Below are 14,760 nucleotides of genomic sequence, written 5' to 3' on the forward strand. Positions count from 1 at the left end.
CCACACCTTTATCTCTGTGGTTCTGCCAGGCGTCTGTGGCCGCTCCGATCCTTCCCCCGCTTGGTCTCACCCAAGATGGAGGCTCCTGGATCAGCCGAGCGTCCCAGACTAGAAAGCAATAGATTTCTTGCTTCTGCCACAAATTCCCCCAGCTGTAAGCCTTCCAACTGTTGAAGTATTCCTTTATATGTGGTTTAGAGTTCTGGGACCATCCCCTGAACTTGCTTGTTCTGGTATTCTCTGTTGTTGCTGGCGGAGTTCTTTACTACATGTCCACCCGATCCGCCATCTTGTTTGTTCTCCTCTGTCCTTTTTTGAATCTGGATTTTTGCCTTTTTTTTTTTTAATTATAGGAGTTCTTTATATGAGGGACCTTCACAAAGTTCATGGGAAAATTCCACTATCTTTTAATTCCATTTTTCCACAAACTTTTTGAAGCCCCTTTGTATATTCTAAATGTTAAACCCTTATCAGATATATAACTTATACTTTCTTTAATTCTGTGGGTGTTCTTTTTACTTTCTTGATAATGTCCTTTGATACACAGAAGTTTTACATTTTGGTAAAGTCCAATCTATCGAAATTTTCTCTGCTTTGGAGATCATGTTAAACTGTTGCCAAATCCAAGGTCATGGTAATTTACCCCTTTGTTGTTGGTTTTTTTAAAGAGTTTTTATAGTTCTAACCCTTAATTTAGTTATTTAATTCATTTTGAGTTACTTTTTGTATAGAGTGATTGGCAAGGGTCCTACTGCATTCTTTTGCACATGGATATCCTGTTTTCCCAGCACAATTTGGGAAAGAAACTTTTCCTTATTGAATGAGCTTGGCATCCTTGTTGAAACTCATTTCAGTCTAGATGTATAGGTTTCTTTCTGGGCCTTCAACTCTGTGTCATTGATCTAAATTTCTGTTTTAATATGAGTACCATAGTATTTTGGATGCTATTACTTTATTGAGTTTTGAAATGGGTAAATATGAGTCCTTCAGCTTGGTTCTTTTTGTCAAGATTATTTTCACTATTCAGGATACCTTGAAATTTCATATGGGTTTTAGGGTGAACTTTAGTAACATTCCAATCTGAAGATTTGACTCTTGTTTCTGATTTACAGTGCTACCTTGACTACCGTATAAGCTTTTGTTTCCACATCTTTAGGTAGGACAGTATTTCTAGCTCAGTGTTTGGTATATTATAAACCCTTAGTAAGTACTAAAAAGATGAAGATTCTTGGAATTTTAGAAATAGGTAATACTAGAAAAACTGGATCAAAATACCAGTGTTCTGTAATAAGACAGTGACTTAATTATTTTTTTTTTTTAAAGACAAGAGGAAAAGGAACCCTTTAGATAAGTTCTTTGTATTGTTCAGATTGAAAACAGCAAATGGGTGAACTTTAATTGTTTTTGTGTTATTGTATTACAAGGATGGCATTTTTGAATGGTGGCTTATCTGGTAAGCTGACTATGTTGATAAATTAATCCAGATGATTATTAAGAACATTAGCTATGTTTCTGTAATCTTTAGAATTTTGTAACCAGTTAAATTTTAAACCAGAGGAAAGAGTATTCAAAAATTCAGAAGGCAAAAGAAAATCTAAAAGTCTGAGCTGGATTTAGTTCCCTCCCAGGGTCACTTTGAGTTGGAACCGACTCCATTGCACATGACAACAACAACAACAACAACAAATGATAAGGAATTTAGAAATAAGTCTTAATTTGGTATGTGGGGTGCTGTTTAAGTTATTGGTAGAAATTTCCTGAACATCAAGAGAGAGGGCGTAAGTTAGATCATCTAATTTATGGGCTTTAAAGTTTTTATTTTGTTTTAAATATGTGATCTTATTTTTCCCCTATAGCTTGGAATCTGTGAGTGCTACATGTAAACAACTGAGTCAAGAACTAATGGAAAAATATGAAGAAATGAAGAAGTTGGAAGGACATAACCATGAGTACAGAGCAGAGATTAAGAAAGTAAAAACCTCCAGGCCTGGGATTATAAAACTACATGTATTTGTGGACATGGCTATATGTTGATACCTTTTAGGGGTTATTTACAATGAGAGAAAAATGTAGTCCAAAGGAACACTTGATATTCAGAAGTAGAAGAGCAGTTGTAATGAGCTTAGGGAAAATGCCTACTTCTTTGACATCCCTGTTGTTGTTGTTGTTAGGTGCCATCGAGTCAGTACTGACTCATAGCGACCCTATGCACAGCAGAACGAAACACTGCTTGGTCCTGGGCCAACCTCACAATTGTTGCCACGCTTGAGCCCATTGATACTGCCACTTTGCCAATCCATCTCTCTGGGGGTCTTCCTATTTGTCTCTGACCCTCCACCTTACCAAACATGATATCCTTCTCCAGTGACTGGTCCCTCCTGACAGTATGTCTGAAGTAGGAGAGATCCCTAGAGAGGCCATATACATATTTTCAAGATAATTGAACTCTCAAACTTTATTGTAAATATTTTCTGATGAAAAGCTTTCTAAGCTACGTATCCTTCATTTAATATTTTGTTGTCTTAAATTGGTTATGGATATGCTTTCCTTTTATGGTATATGTAGTTAAATCCTCATTGCTTATAGAGGTATGTAGAGCTGCTTGTTGCTACACATTGGTGGACCTGAGATGCTCTACTGACTTGTGTTTTTTTTTTTTATTACACCTTTCAGATTACTTATAACCCTTTTCTTCGTCTTATCTTTCTATTTGTTGATTATCTACTGTGGACCAGGAAATCATATAAGTGAAAGTTTTATGTTTGCAACTAAAGAAAGAAGGATGGCTACAGGTGCTGTCTTGTAATCAAGTATACATAGGCTTTAATACTTACTGGTCCCAGCCTTTGAATTACTCATCTCTCCCTGTCTTGGGAGCTAATGATGTGATTGTATATATATAACCATACAACCTTCAGTACAGACACAATGTGATAAATTGCAAATTTTCTGCAGATTTAATTGAAAATTTTTATATCTTGAGGTAAAGTTTTTATTTAGCGACTACTGTGCTTTCTATGTAAACACTTTCTCTTCAGTTTTGTCGCTTTCCTTTCTATTTCTTTGTAGTTGAAAGAACAGATTTTACAGGCTGAGCAGACTTACAGTTCTGCACTAGAAGGAATGAAGATGGAAATCGCCCAGCTAACTAGGGAGTTGCATCAACGAGACATCACAATTGCTTCCACCAAAGGTTCTTCCTTAGACATGGAAAAGCGACTCCAAGCAGAGATACAGAAGGCAGAAGAAAAAGCAATAGAGCACAAGGTGAAGCTGAACAAAAACTTCTGATTTGAAGTTTATTTTTGAAGCTTGAATTTATTAACGATATAATTTTCATAATACTTAGCACAGTAAACTTTTTATTAGATACCATTTGGGGCTGAAAGAGAATGGCTTTCAGCAAGAGTGAAAGGTCTCCATGGTGATAGTTTGGAGGGCAAGCCAAGGAGTCAGAGAGACCACGGCGATGTGAGACAGCAGTAAGACAGTGGCCTGAGCAGTGGGCAGGGGAAATAATGGGAAGCTGGTGCATTCTAGAGGCCTGTGGTGGATAAAATTGACTAGACTTTGTATTTCATTGTACGGGGAAGGGAAAGGAAGAGTTAAGGAAAGATGTCATGCAGAATTCTGCTTAGGCAACTAAGTGGAAAGTAATGCTCTTTCATGGAATAAGGAAAAGATAGGGAACAAGCTTGAAGGGATGATAATGAGTTTATGTATTAGCTTCCTGTTGTTGTTGTTAAGTGCCCTAGAGTCAATTCGGACCCAAGGTGACCCTGCCAAGGGTTTCTGAAGAACAGCTGGTGAGCTTGAACTGCCGGCCTTGTGGTTCAAACCAATTTTTCAGTCCAGCGCATTAACCACAGCGCCACACCAGGACTCCTCAGCTTCCTAGGGCTGCCATCATTACAACAAATTTTAGGGCTTTTTTTAAGGTGCTGTCAAGTCGGTTCCAACTCGCAGCAACCCTGTGCACAAAGGAACACTGCACTTTCTGGTCTTGTGCGGTCCTCACAATTGTTATGCTGTTGCCACTGTGTCACGTCATCTCATTGGGGGGTCTTGCTCTTTATCTCTAACCTTCCACTTTTCCAAGCATGATGTCCTTCTTCAGGGAATGGTCCCTCCTAACAACATGACTGTGGAATTGAAGCATTTGAATTATGGTGATGGAGAAGAATATTCAAAGTACCACTTTGTTGTTGTTAAGTGCTGTTGAGTTGGTTCCAACTGTTAGTGACCCTGTGGGGGTTTTTAAGGAGCTGCTGGTGAGTTTGAATCCCCAACCTTGTGTCTCAGACTGAATCCAGTGCTTTATTATATCCGTAGTGCCACACCAGGACTACATAGAATCCTTCCATAGTGTAAGTCGAGGCTTGAATGTTTTCTTCAGTTCTTTTCAGCTTGAGAAATGCTGTATGTGTTCTTTGATTTTGGTTTTATGATTCCAGGTCTTTGCATGTTTCATTATAACACTTGACTTTGTCTTCTGTGCTCCCCTTTGAATTTTTTTGTTCAGCTCTTTACTTGCTCATTTCTTGTAGTTGCTTTAGCTTCTCTATCTAAAATCTCTATCTTCTCTATCTAAAATCAAGAGCATGCTATGTCTTAGATTTTCTCCTGGTAGCCATTTTGGTCTTTTCTTTCTTTCCTGTCTTTTTAATGACTTTTTGCTTTCCTCATGTATGATGTTCTTGATGTCATCCCATAACCCTTCTGTCGTTGTTGTTAAGTGCCATTGAGTCGATTTCAACTCATAGCCACCCTGTGTAGGGTTTCTGAAGAGCGGCTGGTGAGTTTGAACCTTTTAGTTATCATTCTTGTACATATCCTACAGCACTGTACCAAGTCTTCAGTCATTAGAGTCTAATAAATATCTGTTGTTTACAAAGCCATTGTTGTTGTTAGGTGCTTTCAAGTTAGTTCCAACTCATAGCAACCCTGTACACAACAGAAAGAAACAACTCACCACTCCTGCGCCGTCCTCACAGTTGTTACATTTGAGCCTATTGCTGCTGCCATGGTGACAATCCATTTCATTGGGGATCTTCCTTTTTTGTTTTTTTTGTGCTTTTACTGACTGTCCACTTTACCAAGCATGATGTCTTTTTTCACTGGTCCCTCTTGATAACATGTCCAAAGTATGAAAGATGAAGTCTTGCTATCCTGGCTTCTAAGAAGCATTCTGACCGTACCTCTTCCATGACAGATTTATTTGTTCTTCTGGTAGCAAGTCCATTATGTGATTTTAAAACAACAAGAAATTTATTGTCTCACAATTGTGAAGGCTAGAACTCTGAATTCAGGGTGTCATTAGGACTTTTCTTTCCCTTAAGACCGGAGGGGAATGCCCTCCCTGGTCTCTTCCAGCTGTTGGTAGCTCTAGGCATTCCTTGTTTGTGGCAACATAAGTCCAACCTCTGTCTTTATCTTTACATGGCCCCACTCCCTATGTATGAAGATACAAATCATGTTGGATTAGGGTCCACTCTATTCCAGTAATGTTTCTCATTAACTAATTACACCTGAAAGACGCTGTTTCCAAATAAGGTCACATTCACAGGTATCAGAGAGTAGGACTTGAACATATATATTTTTGAGGACACAAACCAACCCATTACAGTATGTATGGGACACAAAACCGGAAAGCTGATAGACTTGTTGTTAAGTGCTCTTGAGTTGTTTCCAACTCATAGTGACCCTATACAGGATTTCTGAAAAGCAGCTGGTGGCTTTGAACTGCAGACCTTGCAGTTAGAAGTCCAGTGCGGATCCTACAGCACCACAAGGTATGGCACATTTGGTTTACGTTAAAGGCTGGATTTTCATATGGAGACATCTAATCATGTGTTCCACAGAAGGCCTCAGGTTAAGATTAAAATCAAGGTGTTAGATATTTGGCTGTGAAAATCCTTGCATAAAGTTGGTATTTGAAACTCCCTGAGAAAGTATAGAATATAAAGAGCAGAAACTTAGAGCAAATTAGGGATACTACTCATTCAGGAGAATAAATGTGTGGAGATGGGACTGAGAAGTAGCAGCGAAGTGGGGGGACCAGGGAACTAGATAGTGTTCTCTTAGAAAGTGGGAAGGAGGAGCCTTTCAAGCAGGAATGCTCAAGTAGAAAATCTGAGGAGACTAGGAATGGAAAATTGGTTCTTGTTCTGTGAAAGGAGCACACCTCCACCTGATGCTGGAGGTAGAAGGCTAGTTACAAAGAGGGTGATGCAGGAGAGTGGTGAGGGGTTTACCTGTGGATGGAAGCATTGCCCCTTCCTGACCTGATTTGTCATCTTAGATATTGGAATCACCTGCATGTTAGCTTACCTTGGCAGCATTTTTTTGTTTCCATTTCTGTACGAATGCATTTGATTTATTTGTTTATGTGTTCTTTGTGGTCTTTTCCTTTTCAGGAAGTTTTGGATCAGCTGGAGTCACTCAAGTTAGAAAATCATCATCTTTCTGAAACAGTAACGAAATTGGAATTGGGTTTACATGAGGTATGTAAAGAGAAACATACATTTTTCTACTGTCTAAGCCTTTAAAAGTCAATTTGTAAATACTGATATTTCAAAGAAAGAGGTAAGATCAAACCAGTGGCAGGACTTTTTTACAGACCCTTTCTCAAATGAAAGGAAGTCAAGGCAATGCTGAACATTAAACAAGGAAGCCTCTCCACTCCAGCAGTTGGAAGGCATTTGTCAGGTTATGTATGTGATCCAATACAGGGACAGTGTGTGTTCTGAGTCCAGAGAATGTGTGTAAAGGACTTGGCACAGTGCCTGCCCCTCATTGAGTGTGTGATAAAGGCTAGGCGGTGCAGCAGCTGCTGTTGTTGTTGTTATTGTATACCTTTCAGCTAGCTAGCTGTTAGGGTTGATTTTTGTCCCCCCAACAACAGCTGAAGATATGTTCAAGTCCTACTGCTATTACAGTGGCTGTGACCTTATTTGAAAATAGCGTCCTTGCAGATATAATTAGTTAACATGAGGTCATTATTGTAGTTATTATTATTGACTTGATATTTCTTTTAATAGTCATATTATAATGATGGTTTTATTTTTCATGAAAGCTTTTCATTTGGAGGTATAATAAACTTTAAAATAACTGTGCTTTTCTTAAATTTCTACAAAATATAATTAATTGAATCAAAAATTAATTTCTTGTTTTAAGTTACATCAAGTCATTTCCTACTCATAGGAACCCTGTATAGAGCTTCCAAGGAGCTGCTGGTGAGTTTAAACTATCGGCTTTGTGGTCTAGTGCATTATCCTGTAACGCCACACTGTTGTTTTTGTTGTTGTTGTTAAATGTCATCCAGTCAGTTCCAACTTATAGGGACCCTTTATAGGGTTTCCATGGAGTGACTTTGCAATTCAAACTGACTTTTCAGTACAGCACATTAACCCACAGTGCCACACCAGTACTCCAGCACCACACTTGGACTCCCCAATATTAACTTAGACCCTTTTATATTCAAAGCATTGTGGTAGGCAGTACAACAGACACAGGATGAATAAAATAAGATTCCTGCCTTTAAAAGACTTAGAGTAATCTAATAGGAAAAGAAATGCAGACTAGCTCCTAGGAAACCAGATGGAACATGATTAGCTAGCATTGAGTTAGAGAGCTACCATTTTACTATGAAATTCTCATAATTAAAAAAAAAAAATCCAGCGTATCTTTTGATTATAGGTCAAGTACCCCAAAATTGTAAAATTATTTTTTTCTGTACTTCCAGAGATTGTGTGCCTTCAAAAAGTAACCCCAATTAGTTCTAAAATTAGCTCACAATTTCAATTATGGATGCTGGGATGGAAGGAAATTTGAGACTAGATGAATACTTTATTTCAACTAGAAAAAAATATGGAGAACTATTTTTATAATCTTTTGGCAAGAAAAGTCTTCCAGCCATGAGAGAAAACACAGAAGAAGGCCTAAAACATTTTACAATACAAAAAATTTTACAAATTTTTAAGAATTTTTGAATGGCAAAAGATCTATTTTTTTAAAAAGACAAATAGATTATTTCTATAAACAGATAAAAGTTTAGTACTTTTATAAGAGTATATGACTATTTCCTACTAAGATAAGAAAAAAGATAATCCAGTAGAAAAATGGGCCAATAATATGAATAGTATACAATGACAGTTGTACATTGTATACTAAATACATATATCTCTCCTGGATCGTATGCATTTTTGATTGTGTTAGCCATTGCTAAGTAGTTCTCCAGAAAGGTCATATAGTTTGCATTCACAAAGAACCCATTCTATATGAGCAAGCATAAGAAATGATCTTTGCAATATTGTTTGTAACATCCAAAAGTTTGAAACAAGCTAAATGTTCATCTATAGAGGAATGGTTAATTTGTGGCTTTCTATACTGTGAGCTATGGGTGGGAACTGACTCGACAGCACTTAACAACAACAATACTGTACTGTGAAATGGTACACTGTCACTTAAGATGGCAGATGTAACTGCACATCTCATCTTGCTCCCTCTCTTAATTCTTCTAGAACTATAATGAAGGATTTATTTTAAGCATAAACCCACAGGGATGGGGAAAACAGAGAAGATAAGAGCTAAGCATTTTGTTAGGTGGAAACGGATGGCTTGGTAACAAATGGCTTTCTCTATATACCCTGAGAAAGCCAGTACTAAATTGTTGTTGGTAACTGCTGCTGAGTCCTTACTGACTCATAGTGAGCCTATACATCTTTGAAGGAGCAGAAAGCTTCATCTGTCCACCACGAAGCAGCTAGTAGACTTGAACCGTCAACCTTGTGGTTTGTAGTGCAGTGTTTATAGTACAGAGTGACTGTGCTCCCACTATGAAGTTATTGTTAGGGGCCACCATTGAGTTGGAACTCATAGCGATCTTACACTCACCAGAATGAAACACTTTTCAGTCCTGCATCATCCTCACAACTGTTAACAATTGTGCCCATTGTTGCTGTCACTGTGCCAATCCATCTAGTTGGGGGTCTTTATCTTTTTTGCTGATTCTTCACTTTACCAAGCATGATGACCTTCTCCAGGGAATGATGTCGCATTCATTGTCAAAAAGAACATTTCAAAGTCTATCTTGAAGTACAGTGTTATCTGTGATAGGATAATATCCATGCGCCTATAAGCTGTGGAGTTGCTTCTGACTCATAACAATCCTGAATAGAGTTTCCAAGGAGCGTCTGATGGGTTTGAACTGCCGACCTTGCAGTTAGCAGCCCATTGTTTATCCTATAGTGCCATAAGTACTAAGTTTGTTGTTGTTAAGTGCCATGGAGTCAGTTTCAACTCATAGTGACTGTATAGGGTGTCTGAGGAGCAGATGGTGAATTTGAACCACTGACCTTGCCGTCCAGTGCTTTTCCTACAGCACCATATTAGAGATAATCAAGAAGCAACCTGACTTACATGACAGGATCTTCCAAAGGTCCAAGATGATTGAGAGACTCTTGTCTTGTCCAGTGGTTACCTGTTCATATTTAAGAGTTGGGAACTCTTAGGGAAGCCTAAGCCAGACTATGGCCCGAGATTCTACTCAGTTTACTTTCTCCTGAAACCGCCTTTCGTCAGTGGCAATGCTGTCACAGCTAGGTGTGTGCTTGCTATTAAATTTTCATGTCATCTTTCACATTAATTTTTCTGTAATTGTTGTTAATAAACTAATAAACATTTAAAAGATGTCTGACAAAGGCAGCGTTATCTTATATTTTAAGTATATAATAGCATTAGGCATCACATTCTGCCTGGTGATGATCCTCTCAGTAGTTTAAGCTTCTTTGATTTTGAGTTTACACACAATGTGAATGTGTTACATGTGTTATTAAGAATAAATTTTTAGAAAGTGCCCTTTTGCGTTTTGCCGCCATGATAAGTAGATTCACTTTTATGAATGAATGCTTGTCTTAGGAATCTATTCTAATACATATCTAATTATTTTAATAGTCAAAGCAATAGTTCTGATAAAATATTCACCACAGTTAAAAATCTGACAGTAATTTGCAGTTTTATTCATATGTTCTGCAAATGTTTTCTTTGAGGTTTTATCTACCACTGACAACATGTTGAAAGATTTTGTGTTTTAAAAGTAAAAAGATTTTTGTATTTTTAAAGTTTGTGTTTTTGTAGACAAATTCTGTTTGTCAAACCAGTCTTGACCAGATTATCGTAAGATTCTTTACAGAAAAAATACAAATTAAACATGATAACCAACTCTAAAGAAAGTTTCCATAATTTTTCAGACTGTTAATGAAAATATTTAGTCATTAGGAAAAAAAAAATGGTCCAGACTGTCTTTCTTTTTTCAGATACTGCATTACCAGGGAACACTTAGAATTGATGAGCAGTACGATTTATGATGAAGTCTTAGTGAGGCACTGTAGGATAGGCACTGGACTGCTAACTGTAGGGTCGGCAGTTGAAACCCACCAGCCACTCCTTGCAGACCATATAATTGAATGCTGCTTTAGCTTGTCCTAATTGATTCCACATACAAAGGTAGATACTACAGTTATGTAAATGTGTTTAAGACTAGAGAATATTTGTTTGAAAGACTTCTCTGCCAGCCAACATTCCTTTTCCGGAACCTCTGTTGAATTCCTTTCCCTGATTAGATGTCTTTGTTTTCTTCCATTTTTCTGGACTATTCAACCTACTGTCTGAAGAAGAACCCATGCCTGCTATTTTCTTTTTTCTGTTTCTTATTCTCACTTGTAGCTTTCCTCCATCCTGGTCCTATCCTTCCTCCACTTCTTTAGGCATTGGTACATTAGGGAAGCCCACTGTGCTTCTAATTCTCCACTCTGGATTTCTGTCAGAAGCAGAGCCCTTGTTCTCTTGTCTGTCATTTGTCTGTTAGTTTGTAGAGGACTGAAAATGAATCTTCACTTTTTCTGAGGTAAAGCCGTCGATATAAACTATTGTTGTTCGGTGTTGTGAGTACAGGTACAACTATAAAAAAGTAATAATGATGCATTTTCTGCCAGCCTTATCACAGATCACAAGTATTCTTGTGCAAATGAAGTGACTCTAGTATTCTTTTTTATTAGGCAAAAGAGATCTCTCTAGCAGAGCTCCAGGAGAATTATATTGAGTCATTAAATAAATTAGTGTCTGAAAATCAACAACTACAGAAAGAGTTGATGGATACCAAATCTAAACTGCAGGTTTCCACTCAGATGTGCCTCCCCAAAAATGACAGGAACTTTAAAGCGACACACGGCAGAGCTGAGTTCAAGAATACAGAGTTCAAGTAAAATTTCTTAAAAGTTAATTTAAAATGTGTATCACTGAAGTGCAGGTCTCATTTCTCATAGAAATTGAATCCTTATGAAAGGACTCTATGTTTAATTGTGATGTACAGGATGTAGAAGTACAGCTTGAAAAGGTTGTAAAACTGGGTGAGGGGATTAACCAGCAGTTTCATAAAGTGGATTTTTATACTAGGTCCTAAAAATACCTTCATCCCCCTGAACCTTTTCATGCACCTCCCCTCCCCTCCGTTCCCCCCCCCCCCAATACTTGCCCCAGAAGAAGTAAAATTTGGCTTTTTATAAAAAGCTCCTTTTGTACTTTTGTTCAATTAATTGTAGACTACTATCCTAAGAAGTAAGCAGTCCATGAAAAACCCCTGGCTTGAGCCCAGCTCTTACTGTATGGCCTGCATGTTTTCCTACCCAGAGCCTTTGCTGACGCCCTCTCCTCCAGCCCCTTTTGATTCGCACCCTGTGTGCGGCATTTCCACCCCTCTATTACTTGCCATGCTTGATTACCTGGCAGCTGGTATGCCATCCTTGCTCTCCTGTTAGTGTCACCAGGGCAGGGGCTTGGCAGTGGGGATGGGATAGGCGGGTGAAAGAACACCTAGACTGAGTGGGCTGCTCATGACGTAAATTATAGCCTCATGAGATAGCCTGTTAGTTTATCTTTCAGTGGACATCCTAGCACATGTCTGTTAGAAAAGAGCAAAATTGCTACAATCTTTGTTTGTTTTGTTTCTAATCTGCTATCCAGGCCAACCCATGGCCAGCACAGCCGGAATGGAGTAAAGACTGAGCTCTACAAAACAGGCCTTTGGTCTCCTTCGAGAGGACCAGCATCGGATAGCTTAGAGCCTGTGTCCAGGGCCCTCAGCCCCCTGAGTCCTCAAGCCAGCCCTTGCAGCTCCACCATCTCTATGCCTTCTAACTTTCTGTGTAAAACTGACTCTTTGCCTTCAGTGTTACATGCAAATGATGCCAGTTTTTCCGACATTATGTCTGAGAGTGTGAATGACCAAGAAGAGTTTTTATCTTTGGTATGCAAACTTTCTGATTTTACTAGTGTATTGTGTTTATTATTTTATTGATTTTAGTTTTGTTTTTTGAAGGGGAAGATGGTGATTTATTTATAATAGTTTTGTTTTCAAATTTTCCTACTGGTTTTCTATTATAAGTACCCTTTATGATTCTCATGTATTTCTACCTTATGGTTTTGATTCTGAAGACACATTTAACTTTTCAAAATACCTTTTCAAAGCACATCCTAGTTCTGAATTATAATTTAGAGGAATTTGTTTGTCTTTAACCCTAACTGGAATTTCTCTTCCTGTCTTTTTTTTTTTTTTTCAAAGAGAGGATGAATTTTGTCTTAGAGTGCTTGGTTCAAGAAATTGTTTTAGATTCCAGGAGAGTCCTGAGGCATAGGCAGTGAGAAAGGGGAGGACAGAAGTGGAGTGAGGAAGTGCATTTAGAGTATCCAGAATATAACTTGGTTGCCCCCAGATGGGGACTGAACATAAGGCCTACATTTTGACCCTGGGTGGACCCTTGTTCCTGCAACCAAAGGGCAAACTTACCAGCTTTCTACTTAGGTGCTGAAGTGCTGCCCTGGAGCCATTCATTTCCTATTTCAAGTATGTGTTGCCTGATACCTGGGCATAGGCACTACTGCCTTTTAATGTGCAATAAGTCCATGGAAAGTTGTTCATTTGGAAAACAAGGGATATACAAGCCTTTACTTCTTTATCTGTAATTGTGAAATCCTGAAAGGCTCTGAAAACTAAACTTTCTCCCTAAGTTTGGTACCAAACCTAACCAGATATGAATTACACTGATGTGGTAATATGTAAATAGTTTATTCTACTTAGTGTAACCATGTATGCATTTTGTTTCAGAAATATCACTAGCATGTAACCTCAGACTGTTGGCATAATAAACCATATGAGTGTCAGATTCAAAATGGCTAATACCAGTCCATTTCAACTCACTAATGCCTAGGATATTGATCTTTATACATTCCATTTTCATATTTGACAGCTTCCAGTTTTCCTAGATTCATACTTCATACATTCCATGTTCCAATTGTTAGTGGATGTTTATAGCTGTTTCTCCTCATTTTGAATTGTGCCCTATCAGCAAATGAAGAACCCAAAAGATTTACTCCATTCACATCAACACAGTAAACTCTTCTTTCAGGAGGCAACTCTTCCCCAGTCGTGTTTTGAGTGCCTTCCATCCTGAGGGGCTTATCTTCCAGCACTATATCTGACATTTCGACTCTGATAATAATATGGTTTACTATAACAGGAATGACAAACTGAAGAGGAATGGTGTAGCATTCATCATCAAAAGGAATAATTCAAGATTTATCTTGAAGTATAATGTTGTCTGTGATAGGATAATATTCATACGCCTACAAGGAAGACCAGTTAATACCACTATTATTCAAATTTACGCACCAACAGATTTAAAGCAGGGATGATGATGTTGAAGAATTCTTCAGTCTGAAACATAATCAAGATGTATTGATCATTACTGGTGACTGTAATACAAAGCTTGGAAGCAAAGAGGGAAGGATCAGTAGTTGGAAAATAGGACCTTGGTGATAGAAACGATGCTGAGATCACATGATAGAATTTTGCAAGACCAATGACTTCTTCATTGCAAATATCTTTTCTAAGCACCATGAAAGACAGCTATATACATGGACCTCACCAGATGACATACACAGCAATCAAATTGACTACATCTGTGGGAAGAGATGGTAGAAAAGCTCCATATCATTGGCCAAAACAAGGCCATGGGCAGACTGTGAAACAGACCATTGATTGCACATATGCAAGTTCAGGCTGAAGCTGAAGAAGATTAAAACAAATTCACAAGAACCAAAATATCACCTTGAACATATCCCACCTGAATTTAGAGAGCATCTCAAGAACAGAGTTAGACTCTAATGACCAATGACCAGAAAGTTGTGGATGACCGTAGTAACATCATACGGGAAGAAAGAAAAGGTCATTAAGAAGACAAAGAAGGAAAAGACCAAAATGGATGTCAGAAAGGAGTCTGAAATTGTTCTCCAGCATAAAGATGCTAAAGCAAATGGAAGAAATGAAGAAGTAAAACAATGGAAGATAAATTTTCAAAGGGCAATTTGAGAAGACAGAGTCATAATGACTACTAAAAGGGAAAGACACACTTAATACTTCACAAGCTGAAAAAACTGAAAACAAATTCAAGCTTCGACCTGCAATAGTGAAAGATTCTATAGGCAAAATATTGGCTGATGCAGAAAGCATCAAAAGAAAACGGAAGTGATGCACAGAGTCATGGTACCAAAAAAACATGGACGATGTTCAACCATTTCAAGATGTAGCATATGATGAAGAGACAGTGGTACTGAAGGAAGAAGTCCGGGGTTGACTGAAGACATTGGAAAAGAACAAGGCTCCAGGAATTAATGGAATGCATATCGAAACCTTTCAACAAACTG

At 38.1% G+C, this 14,760-nt stretch overlaps 1 protein-coding gene across 3 annotated transcripts in view; it reads left to right on the forward strand.

Annotated features, from left to right (window-relative positions):
* The window catches only part of CEP63 (centrosomal protein 63kDa), a 100,401-nt gene that overhangs the window by 82,703 nt on the left and 2,938 nt on the right, over nt 1–14,760 (forward strand). For 2 of the 3 annotated variants that reach the window (XM_006846595.1, XM_006846594.1), the window contains exons 9-11: nt 1,857–1,971; nt 3,070–3,267; nt 6,417–6,503. In XM_006846595.1, the coding sequence (XP_006846658.1) occupies nt 1,857–1,971; nt 3,070–3,267; nt 6,417–6,503 (400 nt within the window). Of the gene's footprint in view, nt 1–1,856; nt 1,972–3,069; nt 3,268–6,416; nt 6,504–11,057; nt 11,261–12,021; nt 12,305–14,760 lie in introns of all 3 variants that reach the window. The other variant, XM_006846593.1, reaches the window with a different exon arrangement.

Source organism: Chrysochloris asiatica, unplaced genomic scaffold (assembly GCF_000296735.1).
Source record: "Chrysochloris asiatica unplaced genomic scaffold, ChrAsi1.0 scaffold00028, whole genome shotgun sequence".
In the NCBI taxonomy this organism is placed as follows: Eukaryota; Metazoa; Chordata; class Mammalia; order Afrosoricida; family Chrysochloridae; genus Chrysochloris; species Chrysochloris asiatica.